Below are 19,340 nucleotides of genomic sequence, written 5' to 3'. Positions count from 1 at the left end.
TGTGTGTGTGTCTACATTGCAGTCTTAACTCTTAAGGAGAATTGGAAGCCAATTACTCATCCATTTCTGTGTTTTGTTAGCCAGTTATAAAACTCTGCAGAGTTCTTAAAACTTTATAATGTGGCCATAAGTGAAGCATTCATTTCCAGACTTAGTATAATTATATTGATTTATTTAGTAGTTATTAATTGAGGTTCTACTTTACTAGGTACTCAGAGGTTATGGCTGTCTGCTGTAAGAAGATTCATGACCTATAATGACTCAAACAGAAGTTTGTTTTGAACTCACACAATAGCACTGGGTAAATGGTGGATGAACTAGTAGCACAGACCTTCTGCACACATACTGGGATGCAGGCTAATGCCAAGCTCTGCCATTTTACCAGGTAGACCAGATCCCTAGGTTATCCTGCATGCCATTTCCATTCTAGCCACCTAGAAGGAGAAATGAACACAGAGGACCACTTAGGGGGCTTTTAAATATCCTTCTAAGTAGTACATATCACCTCTCATATTTGATTGACTATAACTAATCATTTGGCCATATCTAAGTACAATGAATGGCCATATAGCCTAACTCTGTTCCCAGGAGAGATTGTAGATTGAGATGCTCATCCAATAGCCTTTGGTACACATATGATGGTCAACATGTCTCCACAGTCATAAGCATATAATTGAACAATACTTAATAATCAGTTAAATCCATGATATATTTTGGATACCCACAAATACTATGAAAGAAATAGATAATGTGGGTAATAGTGAGTGACAGGCTTTATTACTTATAATTATTTGACAGGTCCTCTCTTTGTGATATTTGAGTTGGAATATAATCATGAGAAGAAGCCAGTGAGGTGATCCAAAGGGGAGGAACACTGGAACAGAGAACAGAAAATGCAAAATCCCTGAGACAGAGCAAGCTTTACATGTTTGCAGAACAGGGATGGATACAATACAAAAGATCAAAGAATGAGAGGACCTTAAAGGCCATCATAAGTCTTTTGTGTTTTATTATAAGTGAAATGGCAATCCAGCAAATGGTTTTTAAGAAGAGGAGTGACATGATTTGATTTGTTTCATAGTATCACTCGGGCTCCAGGGTAGAGAGTAACTACCTTGCTGTTGATCAGTGTGAATGCAGGGTATTGGCTAGGGCAGGGAGAGATGGCATGGTAGTCTGGACTAAGCTAGTGGGAAAGGAAATGGAATGGGAAAATTGTGGATGTTTTTGAGACAGAATCTTTTTATACCAGATATGGCATGTGTTTGTTTGCCTTTTTAAAATTTTCACTCCTGCGATCTGGCATCCCCTGAGTCCTAGGTCAGACGTGGGTGAACCCATATACTTTTAGGGGAAAAACTAGTGAAGAGGGTTCAGTACAATTGGAGTAGAGGCCAATTGAATTTCCCTGTAGACAGTATTAAAGTGCTTTTTTAATATGGTCACCAGTAGCCATGGGAGGCAACTGAGCACTTGAAATGAGGCTCATTCAAATTGTGATATGCTGTAAGCATAAAATATGCCTAGGATTTTGGAGACTTAGGAGAAAAGGTGAAAGATACCTCATTAATACTCATATATTATTTATAATTTGACATATTTTGCATATATTGGTTTTCATAAAAATATATTGAAATAATTGATTTCTTCTTTTTTCTTTTACTTTTAAAGATATTTTAAGATAAATTAAATTTATAGAAAAACTGAGTGGATAAAATATACAGTATAATATATACCCTCTTACATAGTTTCTCCAGTTAACATCTTGCATGAGTGTGGCAAAGAACCAATTTGGATATATCGTTACAAACTGAAGTCCAGAGTTCACAACACTTCACCCCAAATGTGGTACTGTAAGTCATGGGGTATAGATTTATGTTCTGACTGATTGAATGAATGGACAATAGGTGCTGACTAAGAGGAGACAGATTACATGACTCTTCATGTTTGGAAATGTGTAAATATCAAGTATGGTATCTGAGTAAGAAGATTGCAATGTGAAGTTTAAGAAAATTATAAAACAACACAGTAGAAATGCAGATAGTTGGAATAGTGCACTCAGAAATGGACATTCCAATTCAAAACTCATCAATGGAGGTAGGAGGTTAAATTTGGAATCAAAATGGGTTGAAGAGTTAGAAATAAGAAAATAGAGAGTAAGCACCGTTTTGTTGTGAAGGAGGTGGAAATGAAGGCAGTAGCTAGCTGGGACTGGGATTAGAGTAATGGGATTTGTTTGCTTGCATTCATAATAAGAGCAGAACTATTAGAATTCATTTCCAAATTTAAGGGTATACTTCTACATAAATTCTAAATTTGTTGATGTAAAATAAAGAGCTAGCTATGGACCTAAGGGTGCAGAGTGTGAGAGCAGATGAGGCCGGACACCAGGGAAGGAATGTGCCTTTGATTGGATCAGGAAGGTGTGTTGCAACAGCAGGGAAAACAAGGTACCAGTGTGGATGCAAGTTTTCTAGTGGAGTGACAGGGGAATTTCTGTCTTACTGCTGTTTTTTTTCTCAGTAACAATGTGTGAGACAAGCTAAAATGACAGGAAATGGAATGTATTGAACATGTAAGGAGTGAGAATAAGATGCTAAATAGTCAAATATCCAGAAAGAAGAGGTCTGACTGGCAAAGTATGATAGGACTACAAAGCAATGTTGATTGCACATTGAAATCTGATGTTGCAAATTTAAGGTAAGATCAGATACCAGGTTCTCATTAGCTAAAGCATAGAAGTTACCTGCATGTAAAATTTAGGGAGACAGACACCCTCTGTCATGCCCTGGGTTCAACACTTGCCTCAGTAGAGTCTTGTCCTTCCAGACAGTAGAGTTTTTGTTCTCTAACAACATTCAGCTGCTTGAGTACAATTTAGTTTAACCATGACTGTGATTGGTAGAAGAACAAAATTGAACAGAGAGAAGTACATGAAAACAAAAGGTATAGGCAAGGAAGATCATGGAACTCATGTAGTAAAAGAAGAGGAGAGAAAGTATAATGGTGGGGGTGAGGTATAGTGACAAAAAGGGTGATCTGTGAATTGGTAAATTTAGGGGCACATAGAATTTCTGTAGTAGAGGTAAAAAGTGTTGTCCAGAAGGAAAATTTTGTAAATGACATTATTGTATGGAGCAATTTTAAGAGTGATCATCATCATAGATTATAAGACAATTAAAAAAAAAAGAAAATTTAAGTGAAGTCAGTTAATGCAGAGGCCAGGATGTTGAGCCACCCAGGTGAGTAGTAAGAATTCCAGAAAGAACAGCAGGAATGTGGATGAAGAATACAGTGAGTCAGAAACTCAAGTCTTCAATAAATGGGGCTGAGTACTGGATGTGAGTCAGAGTAATCAGACTGATTCCTAAATAAATAAACTATGAAGTGAGTTTTTCAAATACACAGTAATGATTATTGGTTGTAATAAATACTTGACAAAATGAAGAAGATAAGGAAAAGAAGAACATGAATAACTGAGGTTCTGTTTAAAATTGCTCTTTTCCATTGCATTTTAATCAATGCCTTAAATTTCATATAGTCATTCTTTATCTAAGGTTGCTAAAAATGCTAAATTAACTGATCTCACAATTCTTATATTTTCTTACATTTTCCTGCTTGTCTAATGTTGGAGGTGGTGATGGGCTAATGGATGAAGTTTGGGTAGCAAAGAGAAGGGGGAAAAGTAGTAAATTTGAAAATAAATAGAGAAGCTTACACTTATAAATATATAAAAGTGTAATTTTTGCACAGGGAGGTGACTGAATTATTCTTGTATTGCTTTTTGCATTGTGGAAAGAAAAAAAGTGTAGACCAAGGGAACATACATGTAATGGCAAAGGAAAGGATAACGATGATGATAGTTTTCATTCATTGCGATTTATTGCATGCAAGCCCACATTAAATGCTTTACATGTGTCATCTCATGTATTCCTTGAAATAGTCCAGAGAGGTTGGGGTCATTATGCAAACTTGACAGATGAAAAATGAGGCCTAATGAGGGTAACTTGCCAAGATCACATAGGTAATTGGCAGATCCAAAAATCAAACTTTAGTACCTGAATCCCAAGCCCATAATCTCTCCCCACATAAAACTCAAAAGACCCAGCATTTTCAAATAAAATCTTCATTGGATGTATAATTTTTCCTATACAACCACATTGCAAGTTCTTGAGATGCCTAGTAATAAAAATATAATTTTCCCATACATTTCTTATTGTATAGAAAATATTCCAGGAGATGTGTGGACCCTGAGGGCAGTACCTCACTAGTAAAAATTACTTCACAACTTCATGAGTTTGTTTCCATTTCTTACTAGCATACATGGATGAAAAAGTATTTTAAAAATTTAATGCACTTAAAAATGAGATTCTTAAAGTGTAGAATGGAAAGGAGTAAAACAAGAAAATTTGATGGAGCATGATTTATAGTATTATATGTATATAATTCTATATATGATATACTATATATATATCTATATATATGATTATTCCCTGTTCAAATTTATTTTTTATATTTACTTATGTAATTTAGTTATGATAAATTAATAAATATATTCAGAGTCATTTACCATTTGATTTTGTCCTAGACAAAATCTTCCTTAATTATTTTTCACAGAGTGGCTAATTTCAGTACAAAAGATCATCTTTTTAAAAGACAACAAACATGTAGAAAGTAGTAAACCATCAATGAGTCCTTCATGTCTATTCAAGGGTGAACAAAGTATATTATTTGCATGTCTTTGTTACGTAGACCAGAGTACCAGGGCAATAGTTTGAGATTCATCAATATGCAACAGAGTCAGTTCTCTATGTGAGAGGCTTGAAGTAATTCAACTGCAAGTCTAGCCCATGACCAAAAAAAAAACACATATTCTAAAAAACAAGATGCTAAAGCAATCAGCAATGAGAACTTCTTCAGCTACCAGAAATTAATTCAGGGCTCATTAGAGATATGCCAAAGTTTTGCTTTGGTTTCTAATGTCACATTGACAACAATAAGTAAAGGACTGATTTGACCTCTTCATTTGTGAATATAAAAGAAGAGAGGTGATACAAATGAAGCTCACACTATTATTTATTTATTTATGGTACCAAAGATTGAATGCAGGGACACTTAAGCACTGAGCCATATCCCCAGCCCTATTTAAATATTTATTATTTTGAGGTTCATAATATTATGAAGAGGTTGAGCATGGCTTTGATTGAGAGCATGAGGTAGTGCCCCTTTTATGCTTGCCTGTAATTTATTGATTGATTGCTCAATATTGAGCACTGTCTTTGGTACAGTGCTTACAAAGATAATAGATACATTCCACCTTTACTAAGGAGACCATGGCTTTGTGAGGAAGGCAGAATCAACTCAGTGTTGAGCACCAGGTAGGCTCTCAAGAAATATCTGTTGAATGGATGTTAGTTATGTATGTGATCAATAGTAAAAATATGTAAAGTGAATGAAAGTGGTTACTTGGGTCTTGGCTTCAGTTCTGGAAGATCATGCTCTACAAGAGCTTGACCCTTGAGCCACATATCAGAGGGATTGAATGAATTAGAATGATTAGGAAGAAGCAGGAAGGGGATTTAGAACTACACATGCAAAGGCAGGATGGCAAGTAGAGCATGGTGAGGCAGGGAACGGGATTTTAGGTTATGTGGCATTTTGTTAAAACAGTATAAAGATTAGTAAGAGAGATGTCGTGAAAACTGTATTTGCTTCCTGAGAAGTTCAAGTATTCTTAACATCAATAAGGGTATGGGGCGTTCAAATAGCATTGGTGTGGGGGAAAAAAAAGAATAATATTTACCATAGGGGTAGTACAAGGCAATGAAATTAAACAAAGTGTATTATTTGCATGTCTGAATATGTAACAGTGAATTCTACATTATGTATAATTATAATGTACCAACAAAATGAAAAGATACAGTTAAAATATTTATATAATATTTATATTTTTATAATATTTATATAAATATTTATATAAAATATTTATAAAATACTCTTTACATAGATTAGTTCATTTAATACTTACATATCCCTTTGAGGTGGAAATTACTATTAACCCATTTTTGAAGTGCAATATAATGAAATTAAGAACTTAAAATAGTAACATCTAATAAGTGGCAGAACTGGGGCTTTGTACCCCACAATATGATTCCAGAACTCATACTCCTAATCCTATATTTCCTCTAAATTCCATGTCAAATTTAGTGTAACTTGATGCTACAAATGATATGTAAAGTATCAAAGTTGGGAGTTATATTTTTGTGATAATGTAGTCTTTGTTCACTTGCTGTCCAATAGGCTTTCTTAAATTGGAGAAAAGAGATATAGAAACAGCTGTCACACTAGAAATTTTGTAGAACCCAGAGTACATTCATGGGAGTGTATAACACAAGCGACTTTCTTCCATCTTGAGTATCACTGTGGCACAATAATCAAAAACTGCTATTATAGGAGATGAGGAATCATTTGTTCAAAGAGGTGACAACATTGGGAATTCTACTTAGAGAAAATTAAACATAATTTTATTCAGTAGAGAATGTGACATTCAAAAATTTCAAAGTGATATATAAATGTCAGGAATTGATGATACTGTGAAATTCATAATGTGTGTTTTTCTAGTAAGATCTTCACCATTGGAATTTCAATAATTTTTTGTTGAGGCATTGCTTAAAGATGCCTCTGTTCTTTTTATCCACACGCACTGGTGTTTACTGAATCTAAATCTAAATATTTACTGAATCAAAATATTTAATTATCTCATGCATTGGTTTAAACACTTCATAAGAATTGATTCTTTTAATTCTCACAACATTTCTATGAGAAAAGTGCTATTACTCCCACTTTGTAGATGAAGAAACTGAGGATTTAAGAGATTAATACCTCAATGTCACATTAGAAGTTGGGAAAGGTGTTGGTTAAGAAAAACAAATGGGTTTCCACTTGAGTATCTAGAAGTGATAAGATGATACTGGTTGATTAGAGAGCTCCTGCTTCCCCCCTAATTCCTCAGTCTTCCATTGATTCATAAAGTCAATTCCTCCATGAATTAATAAAAAGAATGAAGATGTACATGGGTACTGTTCTCTAGCAACTTCAAAAATATATTATATTCCTTTTTAAGTTCCTACTATAAATGAAAAAAGAGATATACACAGATTGTGAATGTAAATGGGGAATGGAGTTAGCCCTCAGATCAGTGATCTTTCCTCTAGGCTCTGCTACCTCTTGTTGGCTCAGCAGTATTTAAGAATATCAGGGATCTGTGGTTTCATTAGAGACTTCATCTTCTAATTTTAGAAAAAATCAAGAAAACAGATATTAAACATTTTCATTAAATACTAAGTATTCTAATTGCTGTTGTGATGGTAATTATTTGCAAAGTTACAATCTTTTTTGATAATTTTACCTATTTAGCCTGATAAATGTTTCAGAATTTTGTAATCATTGATCATTAGGTAAACAACTGTACATATAAAATAAACTCATTATCAGATGGAAATATATAAGTTGGTGTATTTAGAGTAATATATAATTTTGGAGAATATAATATGAAAAAAGAGATAGCAAGGAGAGGAAACTTTCTTTCTAGAACAAAAGAGAAATTAAATCCAATATCTTCAAAGGAGAAATTCAGGGAAGGGAGCCTGTAGAGAGAAGATAGGCAGCAAGAAAAAGTATGGGTGTCAGGTGAATTTGTTGAGATAGGAAAGAATAATTCATGAAGATGAAGGGGTTTAAAGGCTGTTAAAGGAACAGAAAGTCTGTGTAGAGTGAGGCTGGATGGAGCAAGACAACACTGGGGTAGTGATCCCTTTCCACTCAGACACCTGTAATTATAGAAGAGTCAATAAGATGGAAAGTAAAAGTGAGCCGAAGCTATTAAGAGGAAAGATGAAAGCTTCAGAGAGAAATGGAGTTTAGGAAAGACTGCATTTTTTGCATCCTGTGCTGCTCTAATACTGTCACACTCATCCCTGTGAATCAAGGGACTTTTATGATCTGAGCAGAAATGGAATTTCCCACAGCTTGCTGCCTCACCCATTGAGAGGTTCCCAATAGCAGCCCATGCTGATATTCTCTTGGGCAGAGATAGCAGAGGCAGAGGAATTAGAAAGGGCAACAGCTTGAGTGTGGATTTGAAGTTGAGATGAAATCAAACTCCAAGGATTCTGGCTGGAATCTTCTCCTGCCAATTTGGAATTGCTGTTTGAAGTTCTTATTGTACAATAGCTGTCATGCTTCAAGACATTTACATTTTTCTCTATTAACTACTGTTCTGTGTAGCAAGCAATGAATATTCAGTCTATCATCTTATATTTATTTAGCTGCTCTGTACATTGCCTAACTTGGATGCTCATCATTTACTTTCTAATGTGCATAATAAAGCACATCTGATTTCTATTCCTACATCTGGCTTATTTTCATTTAAAAGATATTATTGCTATCAAGAATGACCTTGTATGGATTACAATCTTCGTATCACTTAAAACACATAATATATTTTATATACCATTCTTCTTTAGAGAAAGTATAATCCCAATGGACTATATTATTCAAACTTTATTAACACTGTTTTCTAAACGTTTATAGGCAGTGCTGGTACGCCTGTCACTTTTAATGAAAATGGAGATGCTCCCGGACGTTATGATATCTTCCAGTATCAAATAACCAACAAAAGTACAGAGTACAAAGTCATCGGGCACTGGACCAATCAGCTTCATCTAAAAGCAAGTATCAATGTAAACGTGCATTAATACATATGGTTCTCAATGAGGGATGCTTTCTTATAAAATACATAACTTCAACCTCTGTAGAAAAAAAATCTCCTAATATCTATAAAGATATAGTGAATCTTTTCTTTGGCTATACGCTTAGAGAAATTTGCCCTTTTCTGAACTTGCTAGTTCATGTCTTTTGCACACTGTGTGTGTGTGTGTGTGTGTGTTTGTGTGTGTGTATGAGAGAGAGAAAGAAAGAGAGAGAGCTAGAGAAAAAAAGTGTGTGTGTGTGTGAGAGAGAGAGAGAGAGAGAGAGAGAGAAAGAGAGAGAGAGAGAGAGAGAGAGAGAGAGAGAGAGAGAGAGAGAGATGGGGTGGGAGTGGCAAAATGTGTAGTGAATTTGTCAAGTCTGGACTTTAACAAAAGTATGCATTACCTTTGCCACATCATAAGGTGACACCTAATGGCTATACCTGATGGATGGAAGTAAATCATACTCAATATTTATATTACCTTTTTGAGTTACAACACTAGAGGAAATTGATGTGTGAAGGGTGATCTTCAGGTTATTATGCATCCCTTACTGCTGCCTGGTACCTTTGTGTACCTTAGACATCTCAGTCCAAGCACCACAGATTTTATAGCTCTGTAAGTAGCCATATGAGGATAACTTGGAGAACCCTGGCCTAAGCTTCCTAAGCAGGATCCCAGGGCCTTTGGCTGTTGTGAAAGGTAGCTGGACATTTGCGTGCTACAAAACCATGCTCCTCCTGAGGCTACAGCTCTTTCTGTAGGTGTCTGACAGGGACCCAGTGAGGTTGACACAAGTGGATGGCAGCAGGGAGGAGCTTCAGCAGGTGTGACTGGCTAGTGGGCAGCCCAAAAGTACTCCTAGAGGGCATTTGTCTTAGGGACTTGGGCGAGAACCATCGGGTGCTTGTACCAACCAATTCTAAAGTGCTCTGGATAAAGAACTTGATGGATAAGGGAGGCTCCGGAAATCACAGGGAGCAGAGCACTGGATTGGGCATGGCAGGGTAGGGAGGGTTTAAGGTGGAGGGAAATATTGGAGCAGCATCTGTTTTACCAATGGGTTAAGAGTTATTTCACATTTTAACAGCTCTTGCTATATTAGGGCATGTGGCTTCTTTGGGTATAGAGAGTGTGCCCAGATGTGTTGGCTAAGAATGGAAACTCATTCATATAGCCTCTCTTCCTCAGAAACATAGGACTGTTTTCAGACATTTAAGTGGCCAAGGAATCACTACAACAGCAGCAATGCTTCCTCTGTAGATATTAAGATGCTTTTAAAATGCTTCTACTAAACTAGGAACATCTTCCATTGTTCTGTTGTTCAAATGTGTAAATAATTCACCCTTTCTTCTAATGAAAAGTGTCTCCTCTTCTTGGTTCTCTAAGCTATGGCAATCCTGTTGGGAGGTGCATAGGCTTTCTAGTGTTTGAACCCATTCAAAAGACATCAGTTATTATTTTACAAATTTCTATTTCTGTAGGTCCAAATATGTCTCCTGAAGTAATACGTTTTGGCAGCATCTGTCATGGTATTCTCAGCAAAGAAGTAGATAATGAGAAAAAATAAAACTAGAGTATGATTTATAGTTTCTTTGAAATGACTTCTTGATAATTATCATAGCTCTGCATTCAGCCATGCAGAGACAGCTCATGTTTCCAACTATTGGAGTATGTAAGACAATGTGTCTACAATTTACTGCATGTAAGTGCTTCATGAAACATACATAACATTGTTCTGAATCCAAACTGATTTACTGAAACATGCATAGAAAATTCCATAAGTTGTTAATTACATGAAAATTATTAACTTTTTGTCAAATGTTCATTTGGAAGTAGATTTATGTGAAGTAAAATTATTCAACATGACAAAATTTGACAAGGGTTTAAAGAGGGAAGCTACGTTTCTCTGACTTTTATCAAAGCCAAAATTGCCTATTACATTCTTATGATTAAGGATTCCCATAACAAAATTCAGTGTTTAAGAAATACATGCACTAGTATATAGTAATAAGACACCTAAAATAGTTATTCACAAAGTGCCCACACACATCTATATGGGTATAATGTATTTATTATAAAACTTCATATTGAATCTCAAGCTGCTCTTTTATGTACATTTAATGATGCATGAAAGTTTTATGTTTACGATCATGTTATCGTTCATAAAATATATCAAAACAATTTGTAAGAATTATTTCTCGTGCATGATTATGATCATTTGTAACTATACCGTAGTGCTACTTTCACTGAAACTGTGAAAATGCAACTCTCAGAAGAGAACAGTGAATGAGGCTGTGGAGAGAGTTGTAAATCATGAATTGAATTTTGGGGACTATCCTTGCAAACAAACTATCCTTGGAAGATGGATCAGATACCTGCCTGGAAAGCTACTGTTTTTTAAAAGTCATGCTTAGATCTTAGGCGAGGCACCAATTTCTTTGCCTGAGTTGCATCATCAGTAAAATGGAAATAGTAATTGCAACTACCTTATATGGTTATAATAAGAATTAAAACAAATAACACAATGAGTGCCTGGCACACAATTACTCCTACTCCATATCTCATGATTCTATGTGATCAGTGAGAGATGTGACAATAAGTGTGTTGAGTAGGGAAGAAGTACTTGAGTTTGCTTTATAAAGTTCCAAGAATCTCCCATTTAAATGCTAATCTTTTGTCCCCACAGTTAGTTGTTTCTGCCTATCTTTGATATTTGATATTTACCTTAAAAAGTAAACTTTACATAATGTAAACATATTGTTTATTTTTCTATAGTATTTTGTGAATAGAAATTATTACGTAGGCAGTTGGGTGTGTGTTTGTGTGTGTATGTGTTTGTGTTATTTTTCAAGTTTTTATGTTTAAACCATGCAATACTTTCGTAAAACACATTTAAAATTTTATTTTTATTTGACTAATATTATATATAATACAATGTGGTATTTTGATATATGTTTACAATGTGGAATGATTTTAAAGCAGGCTAATGAACAAATCCATCCTCTCTCATACTAGTCATGTGTGTGTGTGTGTGTGTGTGTGTGTGTGTGGTGAAAACACTTAAAATCTACTCTTTCAGCAATTTTGAAGTACACAATGAAGCATTATTTATTGCAGTCACCATTCTGTGATCAAAGAGTACAACGTTTCAAGCAGACAAGAGGCACAGGCAGCTATTTTTAACAGGCTTGTTTAGTTCATTCTGTGCTTGTACAAGTTGCTAGGGGTTGAGACTAGAGGCTGTGGGCTCTGCTCACAGGGATGTCCCAGTATACAAGGGGAGATAGACCTCAAACCAACAGTTCTCCTGTAGCAAGAAAGATGTGCTGATGAAGGTGTGGACATAGTTTTGCAGTGGCTGCCTAGGGACAAGTTCCTATGTGGCCTGATAGGAATTGTGGTAGGGAGCAAATCGAGGTACTGAAAGGAGAATTTATTCTCCATATACATTATTTCTTCTTATTCTATTAAACCAGATTTACAATTGGTTTTATACTCTCAATGTTAGCATTTGCTAACATTTTGTGTTAATGTATTTATTATAAAATTTTTGTGTATAATGTATTTATTATAAAATTATTTAAAATTATTATTAAATTTCAGTTAATGGCTGTATTTACTAAACTGAATTCTGCTTGTTTTTAAAGCCAGGGTTTTTTGTTGTTGTTGTTGTTTGTTTGTTTTTTGAGGGGGTGGTGCTGAATTTATACATGATTTTACACAAGAGACTATATGGTTAAGCATATTTGAATGCAGCAAATTTGGACTGAATATATTTTAGTAAGCTGAATAAATTTTTAAAACCAGCAGATTATTCTTTTTCTCTGGAAAATGTCTAAGGCATTTCATATCCTCCAAAGCATAGCCTTTATTGTTCTAAATATTATTGTCTCTTTTTTCTTTTTATATAAAGGACATATGTTTTTAATTTAGCAATTATAATCAGTTAGTATAATTTATTTTCATTTAGGTATTCTATTCAGTAATCTTGGTCCACACATGAAGTACATATTGTCTACCTGAGAGTGAATTTAAACAATTAGGTCTCTATTTTTATATGGTGGAATCTCTCAAGAGACAGGTGGTCCTTATTAGTGATTACAAAACATATTGTAACCTAGAGGTTCAGAATAAACAGAAGAGCCTGAACCGTGAGAAGCACAGCCATATGCTGCTGAGTCCACAGGGAGAAGGTGTATTGAGGTTACTGGATGGGCCAAAAATAACTCAGGGCTCACTTTTTTATACTTTTCAACCAGAGCCGATTTTTCTGGATTATTGTAGGAATGAGACACGAATAAAATGTTATTAGTTATATTTTTTCTTTTTCTTTACCAAATAATTTTGAGATAAATAAAAATAGTGAAGAATAGTAATTCCACAATTGTGTCTCAACCACAATTAGTTGGCACAATGTTAATTGGAAGAGTGACAAGTAGGAAAAGGGCTTCCTTGAACTTGATTTAACTTTTTCTTGGGTCATTCCATAGAAAAGTAACTTTTGATGAAGTCTAGAATGCTAAGCCTCAGTTTTCCCATCTGCTAAGTAGAATAATAGGCTTATTATAAATATTAAATGCATCATAATATAATGGCCAAGAACAAGATCTCAAAGTCCAAAAGATGAATTCTGACCTTCCTTTTATGTGTTGTGTGGCCCCAGTCATGTTGTTTTTACCTGTATTGGTCTCAAATTCTTCATCTGCATAGAAACTGTCATATCTGCTTCATAGTGTTCTTGATATAAATGAATTGCATCTATAAAGGTCCTGTAACATAGCCCGACACATATTAAGTGTAAAATGAGTATGACAATCATAATTTGGTTCGAATCAGGATATTATTCACTATATGCTCAGTTAGTGCTTACCAAGGGTCTACTTAGGGCTTGGCAAGAATGTGGTTAAAATTTAATCATCTTAATGTTTATTCAAAATGTCTGCTAGCTCATAAACAGAAATATAAATAATGACACCAAAATGACTTTTTGAAAAGAATAAATTAGCATCTAATAAACAAAAATACAGCTTTGAAGATTAATTGTCTTCTTACAGGAAAGGAAGGCAAACAAAAGATTTTCAGGATAGAGTACAAAGGCAGGCTAGCTTAGTATTTAAAGTTCTAACAGAATGTAGAGAAAGAGCTCAGAAAACCGACTTTCATACTTGTAGGAAAGGGAGTTATTTTTATAATTATTATTTCACACAGTGGACTTTTATACACAGATAGATGATAAATATAGATAGATAGATAGATATAGATATAAATATATATTTAGAGATAGAGATAGAGAGATAGAGAGATAGATAGATAGAAAGATAATATAAGAAAGTATTTTGAAATGCAAGCAAATCTGCAAACAGGGACACAGAGGCAAAAAGAAAGTGCATGACTCCTAAGCAAACAGGTCTTCCCTGAAACAGTTTCAACTCCATTCAATCAATCACTACTTCAGGACTATGTTGTTATCCTTCATCATATAAAAGCTGTTCCTTTATTAAATTAGTGAATCTAATGATTTTGGCTTAAAACGGTTGACATTTATCCAGAACAGAAATTCCTAAAAAAAAAAAAAAAAAAAAAGGGAAACCTGGGGAATTATTTCTTTCTGCATTCCAAGCAAGTTGAGGAAGTCTCAATATAATATATATGTATTTGATTGATCCTTTACTGCAAAAGCTAAACATGTAATCAGAATTCCATGTGGTAGATACTATATTACAGTAAAGACTGATTTAATGAAGTGAAATGCTGCTGGAAAGTTTGCTCAATTTTTTTTTCCAAAGCATATAAGTCATAGAGCAAACATTTTAAAATATAAAAACATATTTTGGGTTTACTGAATGGGCACAGAAAAGTTATCCTGGTGCAGTCATCTCTTTTTACAGCTATTCTCTATTCAGAACATCAGCGTAAAGACAAACTTTTCAAATACTGCTTCCACTTGATTTAATATTGATCTACCCATTGGAGGTCCTCTGTGACATGATGGTTACATTATCAAGATATCCAAGGACCAGGCCTATGTAATCGAGCCAGATGAAAAACCCAGGGAAGTTCAAATTCATACATGGGAGCAAGGGAATGGATCTATGGAGCCAGGTAAAATTCTATAGGAGTTGGCGTACTGTAACCACTGGTTCTTCTTCCTGTCCACATCATTTGTAGAACTTCCTGTTCTCCAGAGGGCCTTAGAGTTTCTGAGTAGCCTCTTATGATTGAGGAACAGTACCATTGGATGGGCAGAACTATCCTGCCTATTCAAGGACTTCATAATGCAAATGTAAGTGCGATGATGTGGTTGAACACTGTTGTCTATGCTTTCCATAGGGAGGTGAAAAAAGATGCCATTTCTTTAGTGAACTAAGGGATCCTGAGATACTATAGAGCAGAGGATAAACTGATCAGAGAACATGTGGGACATGAAGGGAGATGACTCCAAGTTAAATTTTACAGGGTCTCAAAAACCAGGAGAACATGTTTAGAATGTTTTAAGATGCAATGAGTTTTTCAAGAGATAGCCCTATCTTCAAACTTTAGGAGTATGTTTCTGGCAGCATAGTTAATATTGGCTGGAGAAAATGTGGATCCATGAATTTGGTAACTAAGAATTAGCTATAATTAAGAATTAGACTGTAATTAAGAATTAACTTCATTTCTATTTTATCTAATTGTCTGACTCTTTCTCCTTCATCTAGTCATTTTCTTTGTTCTAGACTTCTTCCATAACTTATTTAAAGGGATTTACTATGGAACATTTATCATAATAGGAAAAAAAAGTGAACAAACAGGTGAGAAAGTGGGGAAGAAGAAATAGATTTAGTGAATTTCAGTTAATAGATTTGATTTTTCTCATCAAGAATAATAACCAATAGATTCTTCCAGACTGTTCATTAGAGTAAGTAAAATAATTGCTTCACTATTTTAAAAACATACATAATTATGTCACATCAGATCTGAATCCAATTAGTAATTGAGAAGCTAAATTTGGTTATCTAGATCCAGATGGAGGGAGTTTCCTGGGGTAATCTAGTAGTATTGAGGGACTTTGATAGTTTATTAAGGAAAATGGGATATTAAAAATTGTTAGTAGTACAAAAATGGGAAAAGAGCTTAATTGGATAAGTAATAATAAAAATAACTCAGAAAGAAAAAGAAACCTGAAAAAAAGATGATAGAGGTCAAATTGGAAAAGACAAATGAAAGAATATAAGATATCTTAAAGAAGAAAATAATATAAATTAGAAAATGTCTCTTTAAATGAGTTTCAAAGAAGGATAAAGGAATATGGTCCTTCTAGACTTTTATGAGAATAATAAAGTAATAAAAATAAGCATAAATGATATGTTAATCCTAATTTTAACCTTGTGAGGAGCAAAGTGAGTACAATTGTGCCATGATGAGTAGACTAAGTAGCTTAAATAAGGTCATAAATATAAAATGATACTCTAGAATGGAAAAATAATGGGTAAAGCATCATTTTTTAAAATGGCAGATTTACTAAAAAATATGTGAGCTCTATATCCTAGGGTACCTTTAAAAGCTCAGAGGGCTCTTCAGTGTTATATAAAATATACAAAATACAAAAGAATTATAACTAAGAACTGAAATATTATATGAATAAAGCATGTAGCCCCCAGCTGTAGGTTGAGGTCCTTTACTACTAGTTAGAGCATGAAATTGCACAAAACAAAGTTGCTCTACCTCTCAACTGAGCCAAAACTCTAATGTGACATGTGACATCTTTCCTCAAGACTGAGGGAAGGAAAACAGCCAGAAGCTGGAATTCTTCAGTTCCCTATACCATTTCACTGAGGTTCGAGATCCCTTGGCTCCAGGTGAAGTTGCAGAAATTTGCAATCCTTTCTATTTTCTGAAACATATTCTACATTAAATATAAGGGTTAAACATCACTTCTGAAAGCTTTGTTCAGTTTGGAATCAAGACCTCACTCTTCAGAGAGAGACCCTTGGGAGCTCTGTGATAAATGTGGAAGGTAAAATTGAGAATTAGAAGACTAAGCCTCAGATGGGTTCATACTCTGTTTACTCAATATTTAGAGCTTCAATTTTCATGTTTATAAAATCAGGAACTTGCTATAGTTATTCACTAAAATTTCTTCCAGATCTATTTTTTTTCCTAATTGGATATTTTAGATATCGAGAGTTAGGTTAGAATATAATTCTCTGCTTATTTTTTTGTTCAGAATTAAAAGGGATCCTAATATGTTTATGACCTCATTTATCTATGTAGATGGTGCTACACCTCATGGTGTTTAAGGATTCAGAGGTCTTCCATTTATGGTTGATAAAATTTGGGGTATTTATTATAAAGAAATATGACTACTTCCAGCCTAAGAAAACTAGAACTAAAATGGAATAAAATAATAATGACTTAATAATTTAGCTGACAGTTGTTTTTTAAAAATATATGAAAATTGTTGCAAGGACTTTGACATTACTTTTGCTCTCACAAAAGCATGATTTCATAACACATTTTTTTTTTTTTAATAGGGCTCTGTCATAGGAAAGCTTGATGTCCTATTAGGTATATTGAATTCAAATGAGGATAAGTAGAAATGACTAATGTGATCTGTGAAATACTAATTTATTGGAAAAACACTATTCTGTGAAAATAAAAGGAGAGTTAAGGTCTATATTTGTGAGGAATTAGGGGATGTGATAGCTTAGAGAAGAGCCAGCCACGAATGGGCAATAAAGGTAAGCTCAGCTTATTTTTGTTCCCATAAAAAATAAAATAAAATAAAGTGAATTCAGAATTCCCACTGTACCCTCACAGATTTGGTTGCATTCAGCTTATGACATTGAGACAATCAGTGCACAAGTGTTTATTGCCCTTTTACCTCGAATACTGTAAAGAAGTAAAGAATTTGATTTTTGGAGATGGATATAGTAGAACACAGGTTTAGTGACCACATCCCAGTTCTGCCTCCTTCATGAACTACCAGCTATGCATACCCATTTCTAGAGACTCTTGAGAATTTCTGCCCACTCTTTATACATTTTCACATATTTGTATGTTGAACTTGTCTCCTGAGATGATTTTTTACATCTGCTACTGGCTGGACAAGCAATTGTTGAATATCACAGGAAAAACAGAACATTTTCATAACTTTAAAGTTATTGAGTTATTGTTAAGAAATAATGAGCCTTGGAAAGTCAGTACTATACTGCTAACCTTGTAGCATAGCTACCCAAAAGATAAAATTTGGTTCATTTTCAGGGTTTGTGATGACTCTGAACGTTTGGAGATGGTCTCTTTAACCAAAAAAAAAAAAAAAAAAAAACAAAACAAAAAAAAAAAACAAAACAAAACAAAAACAAAAACAAAAAAACCCTAAAACTGTTAGAAACGTGAGTCTGAAATATTTTCCAAGATGAAAACTATAGTTCTTGTCCAAGTCAGCATTTTCTCAAAACTTTCCTTAGAACACCAATTCGGCTGGCTTTTAAATAGCTGTTATATATGTACACAAAAGCTGTGTGAACAAATAAGTTTAGGGGATGGTAGGACAATTTTTTTTTTTTTTGCTTTGTTTTCCTGTGAGACAGTTTAGAGCCTGAAAAGTGCTAATGTACATTGCAACTAACTGAGATGGGTGCATTAGATGTACTGGATTCAATTTAATGTATTAACCTCAAACTCCCTTTTATTCAAGCAATGTTTTGCAGAACTCATATTCCTTGAAATCTACTTTGAGAAATGCTGGCTTAAGTTGAAGTTTCCACCTACCTTGACTTTTAAGCTTATTAACTCATTTGATCCTAATCATAACCCTGGGAGTTAAGGACTCTCAGAAAGGCCATTTTATAGAAAACTAAAATTACCAATAAGTTACTTATTGTGTTTCACTTGACTGGTGGAAACACAGGTGAAATTCAAGAACATACATAAATATGTATGTGACTCCTGGGTGCATGCTTTTAGGAATATCAGAGAATTAGAATTAAGGAAAAGTTCATGACTGTTTGGACAGTATAAGGTGGTGAACACAATGAATTTCAAATAGGTAAGAATACAAGAGGAATGGAGTTTAGAAGAAAGGAAAGGTTCAAGGAAGTCAGATTTGTTTTGATGGCTCTAGAATGTTCTGGATAAGGTATAGAAAGGCAGGACATACCCGGGGTAGGGAGTAGATTGCACCAAGGCAGAAAGGGAATGTCAGAATTTCCCTGAGGAATAGAGAGCACAGGAACTGAAATCTTAGAAGGTTTCTATAAGAAGCAAATTTTAGAATTTGATCTCAATTTTAAATGTGGATTTTACATTGTAACTGGTCTCAGTCACTGTAAAGAAATGACCTAATGACAACTGCACATTAAGAAGATTAAGTGTATCAGTCTATTAGAAAAGATGACCCTCAGAGACAATCACAATTTACCAGTACTATTGGATCATTCAAAATATGAGTGAACAGGCATGCCTTAACTCATAGCTTATTTACTGGAAAAAAAGAAAAGAAAACAAACAAACAAACGAATAAACAAAAAACCCTCATCTTTTATCCCAACCATAGTCTTTTCTTTAGTTTTTTATTTGGAATAAGCTAGTATTCATTTTATAAAA

At 34.3% G+C, this 19,340-nt stretch overlaps 1 protein-coding gene across 2 annotated transcripts in view; it reads left to right on the top strand.

Annotated features, from left to right (window-relative positions):
• Positions 1 to 19,340, top strand: part of Grm8 (glutamate metabotropic receptor 8) — a 724,606-nt gene that overhangs the window by 582,096 nt on the left and 123,170 nt on the right. For both annotated transcript variants that reach the window (XM_076862113.2, XM_076862107.2), the window contains one exon: positions 8,593 to 8,729. In XM_076862113.2, the coding sequence (XP_076718228.1) occupies positions 8,593 to 8,729 (137 nt within the window). The remainder of the gene's footprint in view (positions 1 to 8,592; positions 8,730 to 19,340) is intronic.

The sequence above is a fragment of the Callospermophilus lateralis genome, chromosome 1, assembly GCF_048772815.1.
Source record: "Callospermophilus lateralis isolate mCalLat2 chromosome 1, mCalLat2.hap1, whole genome shotgun sequence".
In the NCBI taxonomy this organism is placed as follows: Eukaryota; Metazoa; Chordata; class Mammalia; order Rodentia; family Sciuridae; genus Callospermophilus; species Callospermophilus lateralis.
Note: the sequence above shows the minus strand (reverse complement) of the source record. Positions and strands in the feature narration are given on the sequence as shown.